The sequence below is a fragment of the Melospiza georgiana genome, chromosome 16, assembly GCF_028018845.1.
Source record: "Melospiza georgiana isolate bMelGeo1 chromosome 16, bMelGeo1.pri, whole genome shotgun sequence".
Taxonomy (NCBI): domain Eukaryota; kingdom Metazoa; phylum Chordata; class Aves; order Passeriformes; family Passerellidae; genus Melospiza; species Melospiza georgiana.
Genome location: NC_080445.1, coordinates 13,961,733 through 13,984,245, shown reverse-complemented (window position 1 = coordinate 13,984,245; position 22,513 = coordinate 13,961,733). Strand labels below are relative to the sequence as shown.

The following is a 22,513-nucleotide window of genomic DNA, read 5'->3' as shown; positions in this document are numbered from 1 at the left end:
AAGTCCTGGCTGAAATGGAAGAGCTGGCAGGAGCACAGGGACCAAAAGCTTCAGCAAGTACTTAAATTTGTAAAGACTCCTGATGGTCTCATTGTTAAATCTATTTACAGCAGCAGGAAAGACGAAAAATTAGGGAAAGAAGCAGTTTCCTTGTCTTTTTAAATCCACATGGCAATGAGTTTAATGAGTTGTCCATTAAACATCCATCCAGTGTCATTCCAAATGTCAGACAGGATCTGCAGGGGATCTGGGGTCAGTTCATCCAGTCTGAGGAGCCAAGCAGAGCCTGTTCTCCTTCTGCAGCCCAAGTAAACCAGGCCTAACTGGGGTTAAAACCCAGAACTAGATCCATAAACCAGTCCTTCATGGAACTGTGCCACATGAAATCCTTTGAATCCCAGAAGTCAGAGCTGAGGCAGGAGGCACAGGGAGATTCAGCTGCAGTTTTGTTTCTCAATCCCTGCACTTGTTCTGTCCCAAGTAGTTTAGCAGGTGTTTTATAAAACAAGTGTTCAAAGGTACCTTGCACCATGGTTCAGGCAATCCAAGGACAGGGATTGGGGTTTTTAGATGGGCACTGTATTTTTAATGTGTTCAGAGATTCTTTAATGCCCAGTGCCCTGGCTGAATGATGGTGATTCTTCTTGGAAATGAGAATTCATTTCACTGCCCAGGAGAAGCAGATGGGTTTTGGTTTGCACCACTCAGACTCGTGCCATGTGAGTTACTGAATGGAACCAGGCTTGTTTTCCTGGCAGGTTACAAGAGGAGATGGATCCAGTGGCTGTGCCATCCCAAAATTCACACCTGACAGCAAAACAAACCAAGCTGCTCTTGAGGAAAATGCTGCATTTTCCTTTGTTTGGCCCTTTCAAGTCTCTGTGCTGAGTTTGCACTGAGCTGTCATCCAGAAGGGAGATTAACACAATAAACTGATGCAAACCCAAACCTCCCTCATTGGAATTGGCCTCAGTGGCTGCTCCTGTGATCACTGCTGACCTGGATTGAATCAATTTGTATGAAAAGCTTTAAAAAGTTTATCTGAAGATGCCAAAGAGCCACCAGTGTACAAGTCTTAACAGAGAGCAGGGGATCTGCTCAGTTTAAAGTGAAGCAGGAATTTTGAGCAATGCTGACTGCAGCACACTGGGGATGAATATTTAAATTCTGTGCAATATGTAATTAGTGTGTCACAGATATGTAGATAACAATATTTACTATAAATCCCACTGCACAGCCAATTCCAGCAGTTACTTTTATTTTGAAAACCTTTTCATGGCAGCAATGATGTTCACCAGCCCCATAAGGGTTGTTTTCTGCAGAGAAAACCCAAAGCCCCAGGTGACAGTAAATACCCTGCCCCTCTCAGTGTGTCCCAAGTGCTGGAGTTCAGGGTGAGTACACATTAAACTAAACCAAAATTTTCACTCTGGAGCCTGAAACACAGCAGCCTTGAGCAGTATCTGATACAGAGCAGTTCCTGGGGAGGGAGGGGGGCAGGAAAAGTGAATTATTAAAAAATTGGGAGTGCAAGTCAGATCAGCAGCCTGATTTTGGGAGGGCTGCCTCTCCTTGCTGCAGCTGTCACTGTTGCTGCATCCTCCAGCTGATGTTGGGTACAAATTGTACCAGAGAACCAGAGAACCATGTCCTTGCTGCCTTTAGGAATGGCCTGTGGAATAGATGCCATTTGGGAGCCAGGATGAACCATTAAATGCCAGTGCTTTTGGATGCATTTCACTGGGAATACCACAATTCATTTGGATTTTGAGTGTTTGAGTGTTCTGAGCTCAGTTTAGGGCACTGTGCAATGAGATGTTCTCGTGCCTTGGTGCAGTTCCTGTGTCTTGCTTCAGAACTGGAGGATTTTCAGTCTGTTTGTGCAATGGGCACTTGCAAGTCCTTGCAGGATTTTGTTCTGAGGGCTCCTCATTCCCACCAGTGCAGCAACTTGAGCAAGAACTGGAATAAACCAGCAGAAGTGTTGAAAGGCACCAACCAAAGGATTTCTTCTCATCAGTTTTGACAGGGACATTGTTGAACCTCTGGGGAAGATTCACTGCAGAAAATACACCCCTCAGTTCTGCCAAAATAACCAATCTTTGCTTAAAATTCAAGGGTTTCCAGCTAAAATGCTTTGGGCAGATTAAAAATTAAATTGCTTTGCTGGAAGTGAAAACTCACAGTGCCTCAAGAGCTTACTTCATTCTAAAAGTTTTAGTTGATTCTTTTTTCTTAAGGTTTCCAAACAGGCAATGCCATGACAGCCTCAGGTTCTTTTGGTGAGGTCAAATCATGGAGTGAGATGTAATTATGGGACAATGTTATGTGGAAAGGAGACATCACATTGTTCACCACTAGAACTGATTTGCAGTTATTAGTGAAGTGCCTGTCTTGATGTTTTCAAAGCTCCAGCATGTTCTGTGTACCACTAAACCTCTTTCCTCTGCCTCCTGGCCTGTTAGGAAGTGTTGCTCAGGAGTGATTTTGGTTCTCGCCACAGCCAGCCTGAGCATTGAGAAAGAAGTTCTGATTTCAACATTGAAATCCTAATTTCAATCACACATTCAAAATGCAGATCCAGCATATGAACCCTCCCACCCCATCTCAGATGATTTTACACCTGCACACCTCTGGCCACAATTAGCTAATGATTTGGAGGAAATTCTTGTTTATCGTGACAGAGGACCCTGACCCCTGAGGAGCTAAATGTACTGAGTAGAGCACTTGTTTTCCTGCTCTACTCCAGGCAGAAAAAAGTACAAAAAAAAAAAAAAGGCAACGCTCTTTTGACAGAAAAGCTTGAGCTATGCCACTGCTCACCGTGAAATTTCAATGTTTCCATCAATTTCCACATGAGCAGCACAGCTTTGATTACAACCCAAAACATTACAGTTGTAATGGGCTTCAGCTGCACAGCCGGCACAAGCGTGCCTGAGGTTTTAAGGTGATTTTAAATGTTATTCTGTGCTCACGAGCAAGTGGTGTGCATTCCTCTCCCTACTTAAAATTTATGTTTATATTTTTATAGATAGATTGCTTGATTTCTATATATTGGAACTCCTCAAAAAATACAAACGAGCCGTGCTGTACCATCTGCTCTCCTCTTTCGGTGGTGTTCTGGCCATTCGCCTCAGTGACAGGCGGTGCTAAGGACTCGATCAAACGCCCTCCATGTTCTTACTTTACGTCCCCGCCGGGCTCGTTGGGGCCGTGAGGGGGGGATGTGGTGACCGGGCCGCCGCCGGTGGCCGCGGCCTGCCCGCTTCGTGCTAGGTTCGCCTCAGTAGCCACGCCGCCCGTCGGAAAGAGGTTCAGAGTGTTCCCCGGGAGAGATGAAAAGCCCTCGGCCCCGCCGGCGGGACGGGAGGAGCCCCCGGCCCCGTGAGGGGAACGGAAGATGGGGGGGGGGGGGCGGGAACGGTCCTTACAACTGATGGCGGGAAGGCGCTGCGCATGCGCAGGTAGCGTGAGGGCCCTGTCAGCGTCCCGCCGACCGGGCCTGCGCATGCGCGCCGCGCCGCGCCCGCAGCTAGTCGAGCAACACGGCTGGAGCCCCGCGCATGCGCTCCGGCCGCGCACCGGGGCTCCCCGCCGTGGCGGCGGGGCGCGGGCAGCGCCGCCGGCCCGGGGCGCGGACAGGTGGGTGGGCGGCCGGGCCGCGGCGGCGGGGCCTGGCCGGGCTGGGGCGGCCGGGCGGGATGGAGGGAAGCGCTCCCAACGGCGGCGGGCGGGCGGGAGTGAGTGAGTGACGTCATGACGCCGGCGGTTTCAGCGCGTCGCGGCGCCACCTGGTGGCGAGGAGGGGGTGGCGTTGGACCCGGGGCCTCATCACAGGCGTTACATCATCATATGACGTCACTGAGTGACGTCGTCGTTATGACGTCATCCCCGGGCGTACCGGGCGGTCCCTGTGGGGCTGACGGGAGCCGCGGGCCCGGCCGGAGCTCAGCCCGGGGCAGCACCCGGGCACAAACGGTGCTGGAGGATGCGGCTCCATCCTCGGTGCTGGCACCAAAGGCAGAAATTCGGGCACAGAGCAGAGGCGGAGCTGCTCAGGGTAAGGAGAGAGGGCGCCAGGGACCCGAGCAGCTCCGCCATTGCCAGCCGGCAGGATTCCCTGGAAACCTTTTATGTAGCTTCAAAGCAAGATCCTTTCTGGCAGGGTTAGCAGGGAAAGCAATTCTCTGCATTTGTGGCAGAGAATCGACAACGTGCAGTTTTGTCTGTTGTTTCCAGGCTCAGGGGCACACGGAGCAGCACATTCAGGGGATGAAGAGGGAGTCTGGACAAGAGCCACAGCACAAGGGGGAATGGCTCCCCACAGAGCAGGGTTAGATGGGATTTTGAGGAGAAATTGGTTCCTGTGAGGGTGGGCAGGCCCTGGCACAGGGTGCCCAGAGCAGCTGTGGCTGCCCCTGGATCCCTGGCAGTGCCCAAGGCCAGGCTGGGCAGGGCTTGGAGCAGCCTGGGATAGGGGAAGGTGTCCCTGCCATGGCAGGGGTGGGATGGGATGAGCCTTAAGGTGATTTCCAGCCCCACCATTCCATGATTGTGTGATGTGGGCCTGCCTTGAAGGGAGGCAGTGTCAGCTGCTTTACTGATAACACTTGGTCTCTGAATCTGCAGACACACAGGTGTTTCTTTTAACCATGCAGATTTTAGATAAAGCCAAAATTACAGCTGGGCAAAACCAGTTTGGCTCCTCTAAAGCCTAAAGGCAGTGACACTGGCAGAGTGTTGACTCTGTATGAACTCTCAAAATCACAGACTGGGTTTTATCTTCAAAAAAAGACCCTTATAAGCTTGGCTTTTGTATCTGTCTAAAATACTGTTCTTCCTGTCCTGGTCCCTTTTTTGCCCTTTGATTTTGGTGCTTGGATAAGAGCAGTTATCTCAACACCAGTAAAGGTATGTCAGAGGAAAACTGGAAACAGAAAGAATTGTTGCCCTAAGCTTTACATTTGGAAGAAAATGAACATTTTGTTCATTTTGACTCTTTGCTTTTTCCACTGGGTCAATTTCCATTACATGCAGAGGGATTCAGTGTAGCTCTTGTGTGTGATTTTAGCTGAGAAGAGAGCAAGTTATTCATTGCTATGAATTAATGAAGTGTTAGGTGAAAGATGCATTATCAGGTCATCTGAAGAAATCCATGATGAGTTTGGTCACCTTTTCAAAGAGAGCATCCTCCTGTTTCAGAAAAAATCAAGATACATTGTTAAATTTCCCCTAATATTTGGCTTCAACATAATCACAAATCAGAAGATATGATTTTTAGGAAAAAAATCAGTAGAACTGCCCTTGTTTTAAGTGAATGTGCACTTCAGAATAACACTGCCTTCTTGGAAAGGAATGCCTTGAATGTTTAACATGAGAGTGTTCTTACTTCTCTTTATTTTCACTTTTTCATTAATTATTCAGCTCATCCTCTTGCCACAAATATCCCTGCTCCATTCTTGATCTCCAGAACAGCAGAACTGGTTGGCATGGTCACAGTTATCCCTGCTGGAGTGGATCAGGCACCTGGGACAAGGTGACACTGAGGTTTGGAAGAATTATGGGCTGTCCAGGGGTTCCCTTTCTTGATCCTGGTGCTTGGGGTCTCTCCCAGCTCAGTTCCTAAGTAAAGAACAGAAAAACAGGACAGGCAGAGTGCAATCCCTGTGGGGTGGCACTAGAAACATCAGTGCTCAGTGGCAGCTGTTTGCAGCTGTATTTGGAAACTTATCTAGCTGCATTTGAATAATTTTAAATGCTTTGTATTGATTTTGTTGGATTTTAATTAATCATTTTGTCCCTTGATACTCCTTTAGTGGTTTGTAGAAGAATTACCCCTCTGGTGACACAGAGAGCTCTCATTATTAGCTCAGTGTAGGTCTGGTTTTTATAAACTGTGTTGATTTGGCTTAATTTTATTATCCCTCTTTACTCATCAATTCCCATATAAGCCCTTTCTTTATCAGCCTGGTGTTTAGCTCAGTCTGTAAAATGGGTATTTACTTCCCTAAAATTGTCCTTTTTGAAAAATCACAGTGACTTCTGCTTGCAAATGATCTGATTCTGTTGACAGCACCACCTTCAGCAGCTGTATTTCAGTGTGTTTGGATTGCTCCTAAAATAGGCTGCCTTCAGCACCAGCAGGGGGTGGATATTATGGAAACATTTAATATTTGCAGGATTAAAAGTTCCACAGTTTGGTGTAGTGGCCTTGGTAGGTTTTTCTTCTTGCTTTTCATGTACACCCAAAAAGGTCTTTTTTGAAAGTCCTTACCTTTTTCTGACAAGGTGATTTTACCTCCTGGTTTTAATACATTGCACTGTTTATGTTCAGAATCCAATTCCATCACCATGATATTATTTTATCTCTTTGTTTTTATTATCAATCTGAAAACCAAGCGAGTTTTTATCTCTTTATTGATTTTTGGGGCCTCTACCAAAGTGTTTTTATTCAGTCCTTGATATCAATTGTATTATTCTCTTTAGATTAATAACTTGTTGTTTTCATTCAAACCAATTTGATTTTTGCATCACCAGCTGCTTTTTTGGTGATTTCTGTGCTGCTGTGTTTGCATACAGCCAGGAGCATTTGAGTGACCGTTAGTTTTTATTTTCCTCTTCACTTCCCCTTTATCCTTCCAGAGGAGACACAAAGTGAATTTTCTATTCTGAGGACGTGTTGGTAGAGGGACACTTTGTTGTGTAAGTAATGATTTTAAATTCTGTCTAGAGTGAGATGGATTTTTTTGGTGCCTGTGGAAAGCTTTGAAATGCTTTGCCATCTGAGCAGGGTGCTGGCAGGGGGAGGTGCAGCCCTGAACAGGAATGTGAGGACTGAAGGGATGTCAGATATGGGCCTGGGTGGTGCCACATGGACACTGATGCTGATCCCTGCTAAGATTGCTCCTTGCAATCTCAGGATGATTTTCCTACCTAGCATTCCCTTTTTATAGAGACTTGAATTAATTTCTCATTTCCTATTTTCCACATCTGGTTTTGTAATAGTTTTGTTACCTTTTTCTGACACAGGGAAGCTGGCAGAGACCAGGACAAGAGAGTTGTACCTCTTTGGATTCATGTTTTGCACTTACATCTGTTCTCTCCTCACAGAACAAGCCCTGTTGTCCTCAGTGTTAAATGTTTTGCACTTTTGCAACCTCAGAGACCCTGCACTGTACAGATGCAGTGTTGTGTCTTTCTAAAGCAGTGATAAAGGTGTTGGTTAGTGCAGAGAACAGGCTCTAGTGAATAATCTATAAAAGGATGGAGGATGATGTGCTTTTTCAGAAGTCACACCATTGACATGTAGGTTCTTCTCCATCAGGAACTGGTAGGAAGATTTTTTGATCTGGAGGAATCCCTAGAGATCTACCAGTGTGGCTGCCAGAAAAACAGTGCAGAAATTCTTCCTATTGCAGTGTTTGGTCTGACTTGACTGGAAGTTTGATCACTAACCCTCAGATCTTTGGCTGCAGCTTCCACCAAAGGAGAAGGAGGTGATGAAACTTCCAGCACCAGCCCAAGTGGTGCCTCCCATCATCTGTAATTAGTGTGGGTCATCCAGGCCCTGGCAATTAGCTGATTTCTGAAGATTGGGCTGGGGTAGGAAGGTGCCTTCCTTTGGATTCACTCCAGCAGGTCCAGATCCTTCCTGTGCTGAGGACCTCAGACAATAATTCAAGTTTTGTTAGCCTCACTGTCTAATCTTAAATAATCCCATTTTCATAAGCATTTCTGGTGAAATACAAGAGATTGCATCCAAGGTTTTGGAAGCATGCAGTGAATTTTTCTTTCAAGAAGAGAGGAATTGAGGAGGAGATGTGCTGTGGTGCTCAGGAGAAGAGAAGGTTTGTGCTGTGTGCAAGCTGTGGAGGTCTGCCCAGCCCTGATGGGCTGTTGTAGCCACGGTGCTGACATGTTCTTGGAGGCTGAAATGGCAGGAGGATTGTTCCTGGAACAGACACAGAGTGTAAGGCAGCAAGGGAGCAAGCCCAAATGTTGTGTGTGTTTGAGAGCTTGTCAGGTTGGACTGCTGATGGAAAAATGTTTGCAGGGGTTAAAAGAGAGGCTGCTCTGAAAAGTGGGAGGGTAACAGATGTTTTAGCTGCTTGGGGTTTTTTAAGGGTTTTATGATTTAACTAAGTAATTGCAAGCAGTAAATTGAAGGTATGTAGTAGGTGCATACTTTTAAATCATAGAATTACAGGATAGTTTTAATTGGAAGGGACTTTAAGATCATCCAGTTCCACCCTCCTGCTCTGGACAGGGACACCTTCCACTATTCCAGATTGCTCCAAGCCCTGTCCAGCCTGGCCTGGAGCACTTCCAGGGATGGGGCAACCTGTGCCAGGCCCTCACCACCCTCCCAAGGAAGATTTTCTTCCCCATGTCCCATCTAATCCTGCTCCCTGCAGTGGGGAGCCATTGCCCCTTGTCCTGTCACTCCAGGCTCTTGCCCAAAGTCCCTCTCCATCTCCCATCAGGTACCTATTGACATGGTGCAAAGGATCATCAAGAGCAGTCATTTCAAAATACACTAAATCCATAATTTTCTCTCCATTTCCAGATTCTATCTCTCATTCTTACTGCTCCTGCTTTGTACCATTTGCTGATCCATGTTTACTTGAAGGGCACAGCTGGGCTATAGATTTGACATCTCAGTGAACAGGTAAGTGCAGCTGATTATTTTATTTGTGATTTGTTGAGTCCTAAAATCACCCAAAATGAATTGAATGTTATACTGAAAAAAAAATTACTTTCAAAACCATTGATTTTTGAGCTCAGTAAACTGGTGCCAAAGGTGGTTATTAGGGGCAGCAATAGCAGCAGCTTCAGAAATACTGAGATGTTGAACAGAGTAGGAACCTGTGGGTCTGGAAAGGGAGGAATAATAAAGATAAATTCTTAGTTTTGCATCAGAGGTTTGATCTGATCTGCCTGGGACACTGAACATTGATAGCAAATGCCAAAGTGCTGCTCTGTTTGAAAGTTTAATATCAGGAACTCACCATAAATAATCCAGCAGTACAGATGTGTCTGAGGTATTTAAAGCCATGTAGGATGTGAGATTTGGGACTTCTCCACATGCTGTCTCCTCCTTACAAGAAAATGGTCAATTTACTGTTATGACTACCCCAGTGTTCTGTCCAGAAAAAGTAAATTTATGAACTGGCTACATAAAACCTTTGTTTCTAACAGAAAATTACTCCAAGATTCACAGCAAAACCCTCTGCAGGTCTGGGAGCCTGAGTTTAAAATAAATAAATCCATTAACATCTGTAATTGCTTATAGGAAAGGCTGACCCATGGAAGTGTGTAACCAGCATTCCTCAGCCTCTCATGTCTGCAGCCAAGCCTTTTGAGAAAACAATCCCCCATGTGTTTTTCCTGCTTTTTGAGCCTTTCTGTGCCCAGAGCTTTACTGGAGTAACTGGACCACAGCTGCTGCCATTCCAAGTGAAACACTCTGGTTTGGATTTGAAAGAAGCAGGTTTTGGGAGCAATAAAAACCCCTGGTAAAATAGCCAGAACCATCATGAACTCAGGGCTAGGAAGAAGGGGACAATGAAAACATGTAAGAATAGAGCTCTAGTTTTAATGTTGATGGCATTTCCATCTGGACACTGTACCCAGTGCTGTTCCAGGTAATCCCTGCCTGAGACTGCTGTTCTTGCTGTAGCTGAAAAGATTAAGAAATTAATTTAAAAATACCATTTATTTAGTCTGTTTCCCTCATATATGTGACAGCAGTTTGGGAAACATGATCAGTGCTGTGGTTTATTGAGTACACAGGGGAAGAATTCAGCAGGAGCAGGAGAGCTTAATGCTAAGTGAGCAACAGTGGGAGTAAGAGGAGAGAAAAGGTGAGCATGTTTAATGGAATTGTTCTCTGACTTGTCCTAAAACCCCTTCTGAAGTGCCAGAAACTCCATTTATTTACTTTTCCAAATGAGGTTGGACTCTCTTTGAAACTGTAATGTCTCAGAGTGTTCTACACTCCAGAATCACTGCATGAGCTGAGGGATGGGGCTTTTCCCTGCTGCATTTGCTGGTCTTGTGCTCTATTTATATAAGTAGGAATGTTGTGTAACAGCAGGACTGTCTGAATCCAGAGCTCCAAGACAAAAACCTGCCCCATATCAGGTACCTGTTTTGAAATCTCTCCTCTCCTTTGCTGATGTGGCTTGGGGCATTTCTGTGGTACAATTATAGGGACACTCTGGGGTCAATATGTGCTGTTTCTAATCTTAGTATTTCATGCAAATTCTCTTCTCCTTCAGCAGTTTACACCTTGTCCCACAGTGCCTCTGCCTGCACCATCATGCATGACCACCTGCTTTTGTTTCTTTGTTTAAGGGCTTTCCTAAGTGTCTCTCTGAAGCTCTGTACCTTACCATGATGATCCTACACGTGCTCTGCACAAACTGAGGTGCCTAACTTAAGATCCAGAGTCTTCTGAAGAACCAACTTGTGAAAGCAGGTGAGGTCCTTGGAGAGAAAACATGCTCTGCTGAATGTGAATGAAGTGTGGAAGGAAGAATGAGCTGTTGGAAGTGCCCACTCTGTCTGGTGAGCTCATTGGAGTCTGGAGAATGGACATCTCTGAGGTGCTGGCAGGGCTGATGTAAATCTGAACTGATTCTGGTGCTTCCCCCTGCCCTCCAGCCCTCACAGTGTTGCTGGAAAGCCAATGGATGAACAGGACAATGATTTCAAAGAGTTGTGGGCAAATATTTTGAGTGGGGCAAAGAAAAAGGCTGGGGATGCTGAGGCAACAAAGAGGGTTCAGAAAAGGCCAAAGAGCACCACAACACGAAGCAAACTGAGAAGAGGCAAAGCTGCTGCTAAGAGCCAAACCCTTCATCACTCACCAGCAGTGAAGGAGAAAAACTTCCTTCAAAATCTGGGCCCAAAGGAGCAAACGTTGGTGCATGAAGAAGATGGTGATGCTGCAGCCTGTAGTGGTGAGACTGCACTGGGGAATGGAGCAAGGAGCCCTCTCCCTGCCAGCCAGCTGAGCACAGGGACCTCTGAGGGAAGCCAGAGGTCTCTGACAGGTAGGTGACCTGGAACAGTTCAAACAGAAGATAGGCAAGGACTGGGAGGACTCTGTAGCTCAGGGGAGGTTTTGAGAAATCCATGCAGAGGGGATGCAGCAGCATTGTTGGAAGTCTTGCACCTTACACAGATTTAACCTAGCAGTGTGTCCCTCAGCCTTGGTGCAAACTGATTTGTTGGCCAGTGATTATTTATTGTTTTTTTTGCAGTATCAGAGCTGAGAAAAGTACTCTCAGATCATCTAGAAGCAAGCTCAGAGTATATTGTGGTGCTTTTTCACTCACTGCTTCATTGTGTGGTGACATCTGTCACTGGATGTTTTCAAGGGCAAAAACAGGAATGAGTTAAGGAAGGTGTTGGATTAATTCAGAAGGGGTTAGTCCTTCAGTAGGTGTTAAACATGATGGCCAGAATGCAGTCACCAGTGATGGAAGTCCTTAAACTGATAAATTGGGTCAGTCAGGAATGGGACATTGTGTGGTGGGAATGCTGGGAGAGCAGGGCTGTGGGACTGCCTTCCATGTCCCTGCTGCAGACCATGCAAGGCTTCCTCAATATTCCTGCCTATAAAACAGATACAAAAGTCTCTAAATGCCCCTGTAGCCAAGAACCCCAGTATTGTTACTGTTATTGTACACAAATTCTTCACTTCTCCAAGAATGGCTGTTGCAGAGCTGAGCCTGGCCCAGGCATGCTGTCAGGGAAGGGCCTCCCAGCAGCTCTCAGTGTGTGTTTAAAGCTGTCTGGTGAAAGTGGGGTTTTCTCTGCCCCTCTAGTAAATCCTCCACGTGGCTGCCTTAATATTCCTGCCTAAAAAAGGATACAAATTTCTCCAAATGCCCCTGCAGCCCAGAACCCCAGTGTTGTTACTGTGGCTACACAAACTGTTCACTTCTCCAAGAATGGCTGCTGTAGAACTGAGCCTGGCTGCTCTCAGGGAAGGGCTTTCCAGAATCTCTCAGCATGTGTTTAAAACTGCCTGGTAAAAGTGGTGTTTTCTCTCCCTCTAGTAAATCCTGTGAGTGGCTCTTCCCAGACCACCTTACCCTTCCTTCCTGCTACTCCTCCAGGATCCTGCTCCTCACCCACCCCCAAGGTGAGGGTGGCAGAGCTGGTGGTGGAGAGAATGCAGCAGTTCAAGAGGGTGGCACCTGAGCAGCTGAAGCTCAGCTCGGATGGGAGCGTGCCAAAGGCTGCAGCCAGCTGGGATTTCCCTGCCAGGAGCCAGGAGCAGGAGCCTCCTGAGGATGGTATGTGTCTGAGGATGGTATGTGTCTCCTCTTGGCTCTGCTGTGTGCAGAGTGAGTGCCTGGTGAGAATGGTTCCTCAGGAGCAGTCCTGCATCCCAGGGCTTTGTTCCTTGCTGGCCTAGTGGCTTGCTGTGCAAATCACTCCAGATCCCTGAGAAAACTTTGTTAAAGGATTATCCATACTTTTTTTCCAGCTCTTCTCTAAGGCTGAATTAACCTCATGTAAATTCTAGAGGAATGATTGTCTTTTTGGAAACAGGTTGAAATTCCAACAAGATCAGTGAACTTTGTTATCCTTCCCTAGGGACAGTGTCAGGCAGCTCTTAGGTACATCTCCAAGCACTCTCTAACATGGTATGTTCTGTGTTGGTAAATGGAATTCACAGCAAATTTACTCTGGTTGGTTCTTTATAGATCAAGTCCCTGTTGGTTCTGTATGGACATGAAAATCTGCTGAAGAGCCAAAGCCAGAGCACTGTTATATATAAATGTGTTGTACATTTGATGTATAAAATTCCCTGTTTTCCCCAGAAACTTCAGCCAAAACTGTCCCTTCATTGTCCCTGACATATGATGCACTGTGAGTGAATTGTCACCTCCTGCCCCTGGGCTGGTCCAGTCTGGGAATGTTGGAAAGGAGCAGGTTGTACCTTTCCTGGTGGAGATCAGATGTGAAAATGCAAGAGAAAGATTGCAATGAATTTTTGTGTGTCTAGTTTAATAGGCTAATAATGACAAGTGCATCAGTTTCATGGTATAGTCTTGGAGTTCAGTCTTGGAGTGTTAAAAAGGAACAGGTTGTGCCTTTCCTGGTGGAGATCAGGTGTGAAGATGCAAGAGAAAGATTGCAATGAATTTTTGCATGTCTGGTTTAATAATGCCAAGTGTACTAGTTTCTCACCTTCCATACAGGATTCAATTTTCCATCTTACATCATCTCTGCCTCCTTTGCCAGATACCCAGCATCTCCCATCCATGGAACACGACAGTGCCCTGGCTTGGGCTCTCCAGCAGGAATGCAAGGAGGGAGCCCTGGCAAGCCTGGAGGATGCAGGTTTGTTCTTCTGTCAGATCTGCCAGAAGGATCTCACAGCCATGAACAGCCTGAGGAGAGAGCAGCACGTCAACAGGTCAGACACCAGGACCTGTCTGTCCTTCCATCCAGCCCCAGAGGCTCCTCACTCAGCCCAGGCAGGGGAGAAAGTGAGAGCAGGGGTTCTGCATAAAGGGTTTACCTTTGAAAGTTGAATTAAGGAGCCATTTTGGTGTGAAAGCAGAGGCTGATTGCTCCTGCATATGTGTGGCCAGGCCAAATCTGCTTTCATGGGCAGTGTGGCAGAGGAGCTGCCATTGTAAAGGAACCTGCTGATCTTCAAGGTCTTTTCCAACCTTAATGATTCCATTAGTGATGACTCCCTAATGCAAATTTAGAGATCTACTGATTTCAACCAACAAAGTTGTGTTTGCTCTGTTTTGCTACAATTCATCTAAGGACATCTGGTATGTCACTGTATCTGAGGTGTTTGCTGAGGGAAATGTGAGCTACTCAGAGAGATGACTCAGTTGAAATTACTGCCCTTCATTTTACTATTTCCTTAGTGATAAAAATCAAACACAATATATTATGCACAGGCAACTCTCTGGAAATTGAAACTGTGCTTTTCTGTTGACAAAGTATCAGAAACAACACATTTGAATGACTGTAAATTCTTAATTCAGGCACTTCCAGACAGCAGGAGTGATGTAAATTGTCCAGTCCTGCATCATGTTACTGACTGGCTCCCATTGATCAGGCTTGTTGCACCTGCAGCTTTCTAGGTGTTACTGTTGTTTCTGTTTTCAGACAATTTGTGCTGCTTGAAAAAGCTATAAAACAGTGAGAGTGCTAGATATGTTTTTTGGAAAGTCAGGCTTTCTGAACCATTCACATGTAATCCTGTGTTGAGATTACAAGGTTATATCAGCCAGGGATTTTTTATAGCAGCCTTCATCCCAAGAGTGGAGCTGTAGATGGACAGATGCACTGACACACCAGTCTTCACCAGTGCTGAATGCTCTCTTAGCACAGCCCTGTGTGTCATTACCTAACCAAGGAGTGACTTTTGTAATAGGTCCTGCAGATCCAGGATTTCACACCCTGAATCTCTTTGGAAAGAACAGAAAAGCAACAAGTACAAATTTTTACATAGTTTTGACCTGCCAGAAGTTATTTGAAGTTCATCATGCTGCACTCTGGAGCATGGTGTCAATTCTGCTGCTCCTTTTCTGTTAACAGGGGTTTATAAATGAGCTGGAATGTTAAAATGAGTGCAGGAAGAGGGATTGGGTGGTGGACACACATGGAGTGTGTTGTTCAGAGAGGCTGTGGACTCCTTATTCTAAGAGATGTTCAAGACAGGTCTGGAGTAACCTGTTCTAGTGGAAGGTGTCCCTGCCTATGGGGAATCATGGATCAAGATGTCCTTTAAGGGCATGGATCAAGATGTCCTTTAAGGTCCCTTCCACCCCAAACCATGTGGGATTTTATGATTCTAAAGTTATTCACTGCACTTGCCTTTGAGCAATATGTTTTTGATGTGCCTCTGAGACCATTATCTCCATGTAACTGTTCCATGTTGTGTTCATCACAGCAGTGGGCACATAGTTCTTGTTCCTTTAGTGGATGTTCATGGCTGTTACTGATACTAGAAGTGATTGTGCTTTCTATTAATAATACCAGTATTAATATTAATATATTAATGGCTTCAGTCTTAGCATGGACCCTTCAAAGTCTCCATAGGTAAGCTTTGCCACTGTCTCCCAGGTGTCTGGATGAGATGGAAGAAGCACAGGTGTCATCCTGCAGCAAACCAGTGGTCCCTGAGTGTCCCATCTGTGGGAAGCAGTTCCAAACCCCCCAGAGCAGAGTCAGCCACCTGAAACGCTGTGCTGTGGAGATGGAGGTGCCTCCTAACCTGCTGCTCCAGGCAGTGCAGCTGCAGGTGGCCACTCTTGGTGATGCAGCTCTTCAGTGTCCCAGGTAAGCTGGTAAAGAAAAAAAAAAAGATGCTGATTGCTTCTTTAGGCCTGAGAGGTGTTGGAGGTTGGGAGGAGCAGTAGATGCAAGGCTGACTCACACACTGGGTGAGCCCTGAGCCATGACCCAGTGAGGAGGATGTGGCAGTCAGTTGGAGAAATCTGAATTTCCCTCAGAAGAGGTCAGGTGGTGGATGGCTTTAAAAGCCAGCAGGAGCAAAATGGGGAGTAAATAACCTTGCAGTGGTTTGTCAGAATGATTTGTGCTCAGTAAAGCTGAATGGGTGTGTTTGAGCTTATTGAGTGAACCACAGAGTGTGGGTGTGGAGCCTTTCCTGACATCTGTGGTGCCAGAGCCTCAGCTCCTCAGTTCATGGCTGTCCTGGGAACATCCTTTCATCCTGAGCCAAAGAGGAAGCAGATGTGATGGTTTGGAATGTGCTTGGTACAGAGCTGCTCACTTGAATTTGAGCAGAGTCTTCAGATTCTGAGTGCACCAAGTGGTGCCTGAGTGAGTTTGTGGAGGGGCTCCTAAGTCCTGTTGTGCCAAGGAAGGACCATTGCCTGTTTCCTGTGCAAGCTGAGGGGTGGGAAAGCATTTTCTGGTGATCTGGTTTTCTCCCTGCTTCAACTTGTTTGTTCCCCTTTGATAGAAAAAGTCATTCAAGGTAGAGATAACAGATGCTTACATCCCAAAATAAGACTTCTCTAAATTGCTCTAAATTCCATGAATGATAAATCCTTTGCTCTCTGCTAGGAAAGAAAGTACTGAATGGTTTTTATGATGCTTGACATGGGAATCTCTGTGAGCAAATGGAGCAGTTGCTCTGGAGTACTCAGTGGTTGTTGTCTCTGATCCAGCCACACTAACTGGGGCTTCCTGCTGCATTCTTGGATTTCAGCAATCAGCCCAGCAGGGCAAAGAGGAAAGGCCCCTCCAACGAGGACCTGAGGAAAACACAGAAGAGGGCCAAAATGGAGCCTAAGGATGAAGATCTGCAGGTTGCCATGGCAATGTCACGCTCTCTGTTGGAGCAAGAAAAGCAGGAGCAAGCAAAATCAGTTACAAATGTGAAAGCAGTGGCTGCTTTCCCAATCAAATGGAAGCCAGGATCAGGTATGTGTGACAGCAGGTTGGTGTCTGAGGCTGTGGTACTGCAGGAGTAACAGGGCTGCTCTCCACCAAAGCTTCCCTGTTGGATACAGGAGGGATGAGAGCCCTGTTTCTGGTTTGTGTAAGCTGTCAGAGCTTCAACAATATGCAGTATCCAGATGCAGTCTAGAATGACAGCAGGATGTCCATGGGTTTCAGGAATCCTGTGCTTTTTTTCACTGATTTGCTCTTTTGAATCTGTAAAATAGTCTTAAGCTGTTGTTTCTTGTAAACTGTGGAAGTGAGGAGAAATCATACAAAAATATGATTGCTATTTGTCCTGTAGTAGATTCTTTTGCTGTTCCTCCTCCTGCAGCCTGGATTAATGCAGCTTTTTCAGCATTATCTCATATAATTTTGTCCTTTCTGCAGTGCCATGTGTGTCCAGTACATGCTGCTGAGCAGGGTCTCACCATTCCAGAGTGCAGAAGGGTTTAGAAAGGCCTTTGGGGAGAGAGGAGAGGGTTGAGAGCTACCCAGAGGGGAGACTTCACTCTTCACAACCCTGCTCCTGCCCATGGGAACTCTCAGATGGATTTAGGGCTGGGCATTAATAAGGCAAAGCTAGTAAGACACAGCATTTCCAAATGAAAGCTGCCCAGTGTTTGTGTGAGCTGTGGTTTGATCTCACCCATGACCAGATCACAAGAAAAGGAGCCTTCAAGGGTGTGTTGTGGAGTTCATTTCTCCTGTAAGGGCCATATGAAGTTTTGGACTACCTGCACAATCTTAAGAGTTGTGTTCCCATGCCTTTTTGTTGTCACTGAAGAATCTGCTGTGCTGATCTCCTCTGCCCTGTGTGTTCAGCTGTTTACTTACTTGGGTTCCTTTTCTTTTTAAAGAGAAAAAGAGGCGTAGGAAAGGCACCAGTGCCCCTCCACCTCTGCTGCTCCAGGACCCAGAGAAGGTCCACAAGAGGATCCAGGAGAGAGTAGCCATGATGCTGACAGAAGAGATGGAATTCCCTCCCACCCCTCAGCTGCCCATCAGTAGGATTCTGGAGGATGAATCTGGAGAAGCAGCCTGGCTCATGCCGTTGTGCAAAGCCAAGAAATGCTTTTTGTGGAACATCAGTGCTCTGACAGGACCCTGTGACCCTGAATCATTCTACACTGCAGCCTTGACCCCTCCAATTGAACCCTGGAAGCCTGTGCAGGTGGGGCTGTTGTCCTTGCTCTGATATGTGTGTGCCCTGGTTCTTGATACTTGCCCTGTGTCCCTTCTGTTTCCTGGTTTGGAATGTAAACCAGTGATCCCCTCTCTCTGCACACTCACTGCCTGTCATCTGTTCTTCCCTGGTCTTACCCAGTCAGGTTTGAGGATCTTGAACTTTCATTTCTGCCTTTTGGAGAGGAGAACAAGGTTCATGTTACCATGGTTTTTGAGCTTTCAGAAAGTAAAAGGAAAGGGAACAGAGAGTACTGAGTAAAGGGATCCCATCCTGCTCATTGTGCCATTAGTTTGTCCATATTTACAGCAGCCTGGCTCTTGTTTTTGTACTTAGCACTTCTTTCTGGTCATTTCTAGTGTGAACTTTGCCTGTGTTGCACTCAGCAAGGGCTGGGGAGAAAAATTTAAACTGAAACCTGCTATTTGCTAGCACAGAGAAGGTGGGAGTGCCTGGAGTTGTACAGCAAAGCATTTGCACTCAGGCTTCCCCTGTGCATCCTCCTGCTGCATGTGAGCTTAGTCCAGGTCTCAGTTCCACTCTTTCATTTTGATTCCCCCTGGATCTGCCTCTTCCACCTCTTTGTATTTTTATAAAAAGTGCCCACAGAGAAAGCTCTTTCAGTCTCTTTTCTCCAAGAAGGATAACACTCCTCTCTCTTCCCTTGTTCTTCTCTTGAAGAAATGTTTGGTGCTCAAAACACCTATTCTAAATCTACTGTGCATATTTAGGTGCTTTATTTAATACTTCTTCCCTAGTCAAAGCCCAGTGTTTCTCTGGCTTGTTGCAGGTTAAGGCTGGAGAGACCTTTCATTCAAGCCAGAACCTGCCAGAGAAGTTTAAAAATAAAAAGCAGGAATGTCTTTAAAATCATGGCAGAGTGTGTTTTTCCTCTGATTCTTTCCATTCACAGAAATGGCTGAACTATTTTTACTTAGAAGTAAATGAGCAAAATTATTTTTTGGGAAACAAAGATCAAACCTGGAAAATACCCACTCCAAGGTGAAAGTTTGATTTAGTTACATATAAAATGTAACTAATGTTTAGTTACATGTAATGTAACTGAAAATGCAAAAGCATTTCAGAACTCAGAACAGAAGCACCTGGAGAGTTTCAGCTGTGACTTTTGCCAGGAACTCCAGCCGTAATTAAATATTTAGATGTTGAATTGGGAGCTTTCTCTCTGCTTGGCAGCTGCCTGCACAGATATGCTCCTGGAGAAACCAACTTTTCTGCATTTTCCATGGTAGCTTTTTTTCTTCTGCTCAGAGCTGTCTTTTCTCTGGAGAGTCCTTCATAGAAGTGCAGAGAGCTGTTCCTCAGAATCCCCTGGACCTGGGCAGTGCTCTGTGATCCTTCACAGATATTTCAGGAGTATGAAATAAACACTGTACTCTGAGCTTTGCAAATACATGAAACAAGATCTAATTTATTGGTGCCTTTTTTTCCTCCTCACTTGATCAGAATCAGCCAGAGAACCTTCAGCCATCAGTGGGATCTCATCAGCCACAAATATCCCAGCAAACTCAGCCTGACCTCAGTTCTCAGGAACCCTCTTGCACAAAGGTTGGAGGCCAGACTTCTGATGGATCCAAGCCAGTTCCTGAAGGAGATGGGCAGGTTTTATCCCCAAGCCAGGACATTCAGACCCTGCAGGACCTGGTGGACTTGGCCAGGGAAGGACTCACCCTTACCCAGTGGAACCTTGACACTGGCCATGTTCAGGCAGCAGAGCAGCCAGGTGAGTTCTGGCAGCTTTGTGGGCCCTGCCCTGGTTCCTTCAGCTGCACAGAGCCAGGCTGTGGCTGGGCTCACTCTGAGAGCCACAGCAGCACCCACAGGTTGTTGGTGTTGATCCAAGAGGTGATGTTGTGGGGGCACATTTTCCTGAAATAGGATGTAGAACAATCAACCTGATATTTCTGAAATGATTCATAAATCCCAGCTTTTAAGAGAATTCCTGGACAGCATATATTAGATTTTATTTTAAAATTAAAGAAATCAAAGTATTTTCTGCCAGGAGGGAGCCTGGAACAAAATCTTCATTCCTGCTTATCTTGGACATACAAGAGAGCTGGAGAGGGACTTTTCACAAGGACATGGGGATTGGTTCCAAACTGAAGTAGGTTATATTTAGATTAGATAATGGGAAGAAATTTTTCCCTATGAGGATGCTGAGGCCCTGGCACAGGGTGCCCAGAGCAGCTGTGGCTGCCCCTCGATCCCTGGCAGTGCCCAAGGCCAGGCTGGACAGGGCTGGGAGCAGCCTGGGACAGTGGGAGGTGTCCCTGCCATGGCAGGGGTGGCACTGGATGGGCTTTAGGTCCCTTCCAACCCAAACCAGTCTGTGATTCCATGATTCTACCTGGACAGCCTTTCTGTTCTGTGCACTGTCTTTTCAGGTCTTGAGACAGTTGGATGAGAGATGCACAAGAGGGATGATTTTATGTTGGACATGGATTACACAAACCTGGAGTTTATCTGTGCCTACTCAGGGTTGATAAAATACAACACCTGGAATTCCTCTGTGGGCAACTCTCTAATGTCCCCAGTCACAGTGCATGTGGTGCACAGCTGCACATTTTGAGGGCAGTGGTACCCCCTTAAAGTGCTCTGGCTCTTCAGCAGAATCTGTTGTGTCTCCTGTTCATCTGTGAAAGAGAACATGGTTTCTGAGCTCACCTGTCTGCATTTGCACTTGGATATAATACTGCTCACTTCCCCTGCTCAACTGCAGCAGATGGTCCCTGGCCCTTTAATGTATATAAATAACAGTGAAATGGTGCTTAGGTACCCTCAAGCTGTCACAACCCAGAGCCAAACCCTGCAAAAAGCCTTGAGGGAGAGGCTGAGCCTTCAGCCCAGCCAGCCTGGTCACAGCAGCTGTCACATGAAGGATCCTCTTAGGAGTTCTTAGATCATTCTGTGCCACAAGGAGGTTGTGTGTGATTTGTGATGTGCATTTTCTTCCCTGAGGAGAAGAACTGACTTCCAGTGATCCCCCACTTAGTGGCTTTGTGCCCCCATCCAAGAAGAAGAGCCTCCTCAGGAGCAGCACTAAAAAAGTAAGGATAACCTTTTTTCCTACTCTTTATACATTCATCTATAACAATTAAAAACTGTTCCTTTGTGCAAATCAAAGAAGTGTGGAATATTTCCAATTCCTATCTGTGGAAACAAAGTGGTGCTTGAGGTTCACAGTGACTTGAGGATTCCTCATGGGCACAGGTGAGATCAGCACACCTGGGGTGTTCCATCCTGGGGGTTTTTCAGTGCTTGTCCTGCCTGATGAGAGATGATTTAAATGCCAGGGAACAGAAGGCCAGGCTGTGCAGGTCAGGGAGGCTGTAGCACTTGACAGTGTTTGGGGGTAGGAAGCAGTTTTTGCTGCTAATTGAGCTTTTAAAGGGTTTGGTGTAGAAAACTCTCAGTTGTAGGAACACAGAGGATCTAGTTTGTAAATCAGTGTGTGCTCTATGGTGACTGAGTGAGAAACACAGCCCAGTAAGTCACAGATGATTTTTTTATGGGATGTTCTGTAGATGTCATCTTATCCCACATGCACCAGGGAATGTGTAATTTTCCATGAATGTTTAATCAGTTTTATTCAATTGAAGTTCATACAAAGTAAAATTAATTCATTTTCCTACCAAGGTCATCCAGTTTATCTGATGAAACTTACTATCTTTTGCTTGATAATAAATAATCATGCCCTGAAAGGAAGTACATTTTGGTGCTGGATAAATTTTGATGCTCTACAACATAGCTTCATATTGTGCTTAGAGGATTAAGATACTTCTAAAAGGAGAAAATTCCTTGAGGTGAGAATTGGTATTCAGCTTGAGGATCCCAGCTACTTGGTACAGAAACTCTAGATATTCTTTGGGAGTACTAAAAAAAAATATCCTTAGCAGGAAAGGGCCTTGTTTTGTTTTTCTATTAAACCAGAGGTTTTTAGCAATACAGAAACTGTTCTCACACTGTTGTTGAAGCTCAGTTGCTCCCAGCAAAACAAGTATGGCCATTTTTTCAGAGTCTATTTGTTTCCATTACAGTTTCCCTGAGCCAGTGAAGTGTTGTTGAAGAGCTGGATTGGCAGTGGGAGAGATTTGTGCTTTATATGAGCACAAACAGTGTGACCATGTAGAGCAAATGAACTCATTGCATTGGTAACACCACTCCTGTGCAGAAGATCCTTGGTCACATCAGTGGGGTCAGTCTCAGTGGCCTCCTCAGCAGGAGAGAATGTTCTGGTGTGTTCTCCAGCACACAGCTCATACCTGCTCAGAGCTGTCTCCTTGGCCAGTTTCTGTGCCTTGCACAGAGAGTGGAGCAGCCAGGAGGTTTCTGGCCTTGTTTAATTTCCCCATTCTTGATTGATAATTTTAGCACCAGCAGGAAAGCTGTTCTGGGCTCGCTGCCTGGAACGTCACATCTGGAGCCTGTGTTTGCTGGCAGCCCCAGGGCAGCCTCACAGGTATCCCACCTGCCAAGAATAAGAAAACAAGAGGAGTCAGATTAGTTTCCAGACTGAGTTTCCTGCCTTCCCTTTGGAGATCAGTCCAGAGCACTGCCACAACATGCAGAATGTTCCCTAGCCCACCTCTGAAGGCTGGGAGAAGTGTTCTGATGTGTGCTGCTAATTCCTGCTGGCTGCAGCAAGTTGAAAGGTTGGCTCTCCACAGCTCACTGCTAATGTAGAAACCTGCTAGGAAAATGAAGAGCTGTGTTGTTCCAGGTGGAACTGCATGTCCTGCAGATGTTCCCTGGAATAAAACTTGCAGTAGGTTTGAAAAGCACAATGTCAATGATTAGGATGTTAACCATAAACTGCTGTTCACGTGCAGTTAGGCAGTTTCTCAACCCAGC

General features: G+C 46.0%; 1 protein-coding gene across 2 annotated transcripts in view; it reads left to right on the top strand.

Annotated features, from left to right (window-relative positions):
* The first annotated feature begins 3,577 nt into the window (after positions 1-3,577).
* The window catches only part of SLX4 (SLX4 structure-specific endonuclease subunit), a 28,558-nt gene continuing 9,622 nt past the window's right edge, over positions 3,578-22,513 (top strand). The window contains exons 1-12 of one of the 2 annotated variants that reach the window (XM_058035585.1): positions 3,578-3,642; positions 5,425-5,536; positions 6,643-6,702; positions 8,567-8,668; positions 10,357-11,057; positions 12,069-12,308; positions 13,264-13,438; positions 15,112-15,327; positions 16,226-16,440; positions 17,319-17,632; positions 19,109-19,385; positions 20,621-20,709. In XM_058035585.1, coding sequence (XP_057891568.1) covers positions 10,691-11,057; positions 12,069-12,308; positions 13,264-13,438; positions 15,112-15,327; positions 16,226-16,440; positions 17,319-17,632; positions 19,109-19,385; positions 20,621-20,709 — 1,893 coding nt within the window. In that variant the 5' untranslated portion in view covers positions 3,578-3,642; positions 5,425-5,536; positions 6,643-6,702; positions 8,567-8,668; positions 10,357-10,690. Of the gene's footprint in view, positions 3,643-5,424; positions 5,548-6,642; positions 6,703-8,566; positions 8,669-10,356; positions 11,058-12,068; positions 12,309-13,263; positions 13,439-15,111; positions 15,328-16,225; positions 16,441-17,318; positions 17,633-19,108; positions 19,386-20,620; positions 20,710-22,513 lie in introns of both variants that reach the window. The other variant, XM_058035586.1, reaches the window with a different exon arrangement.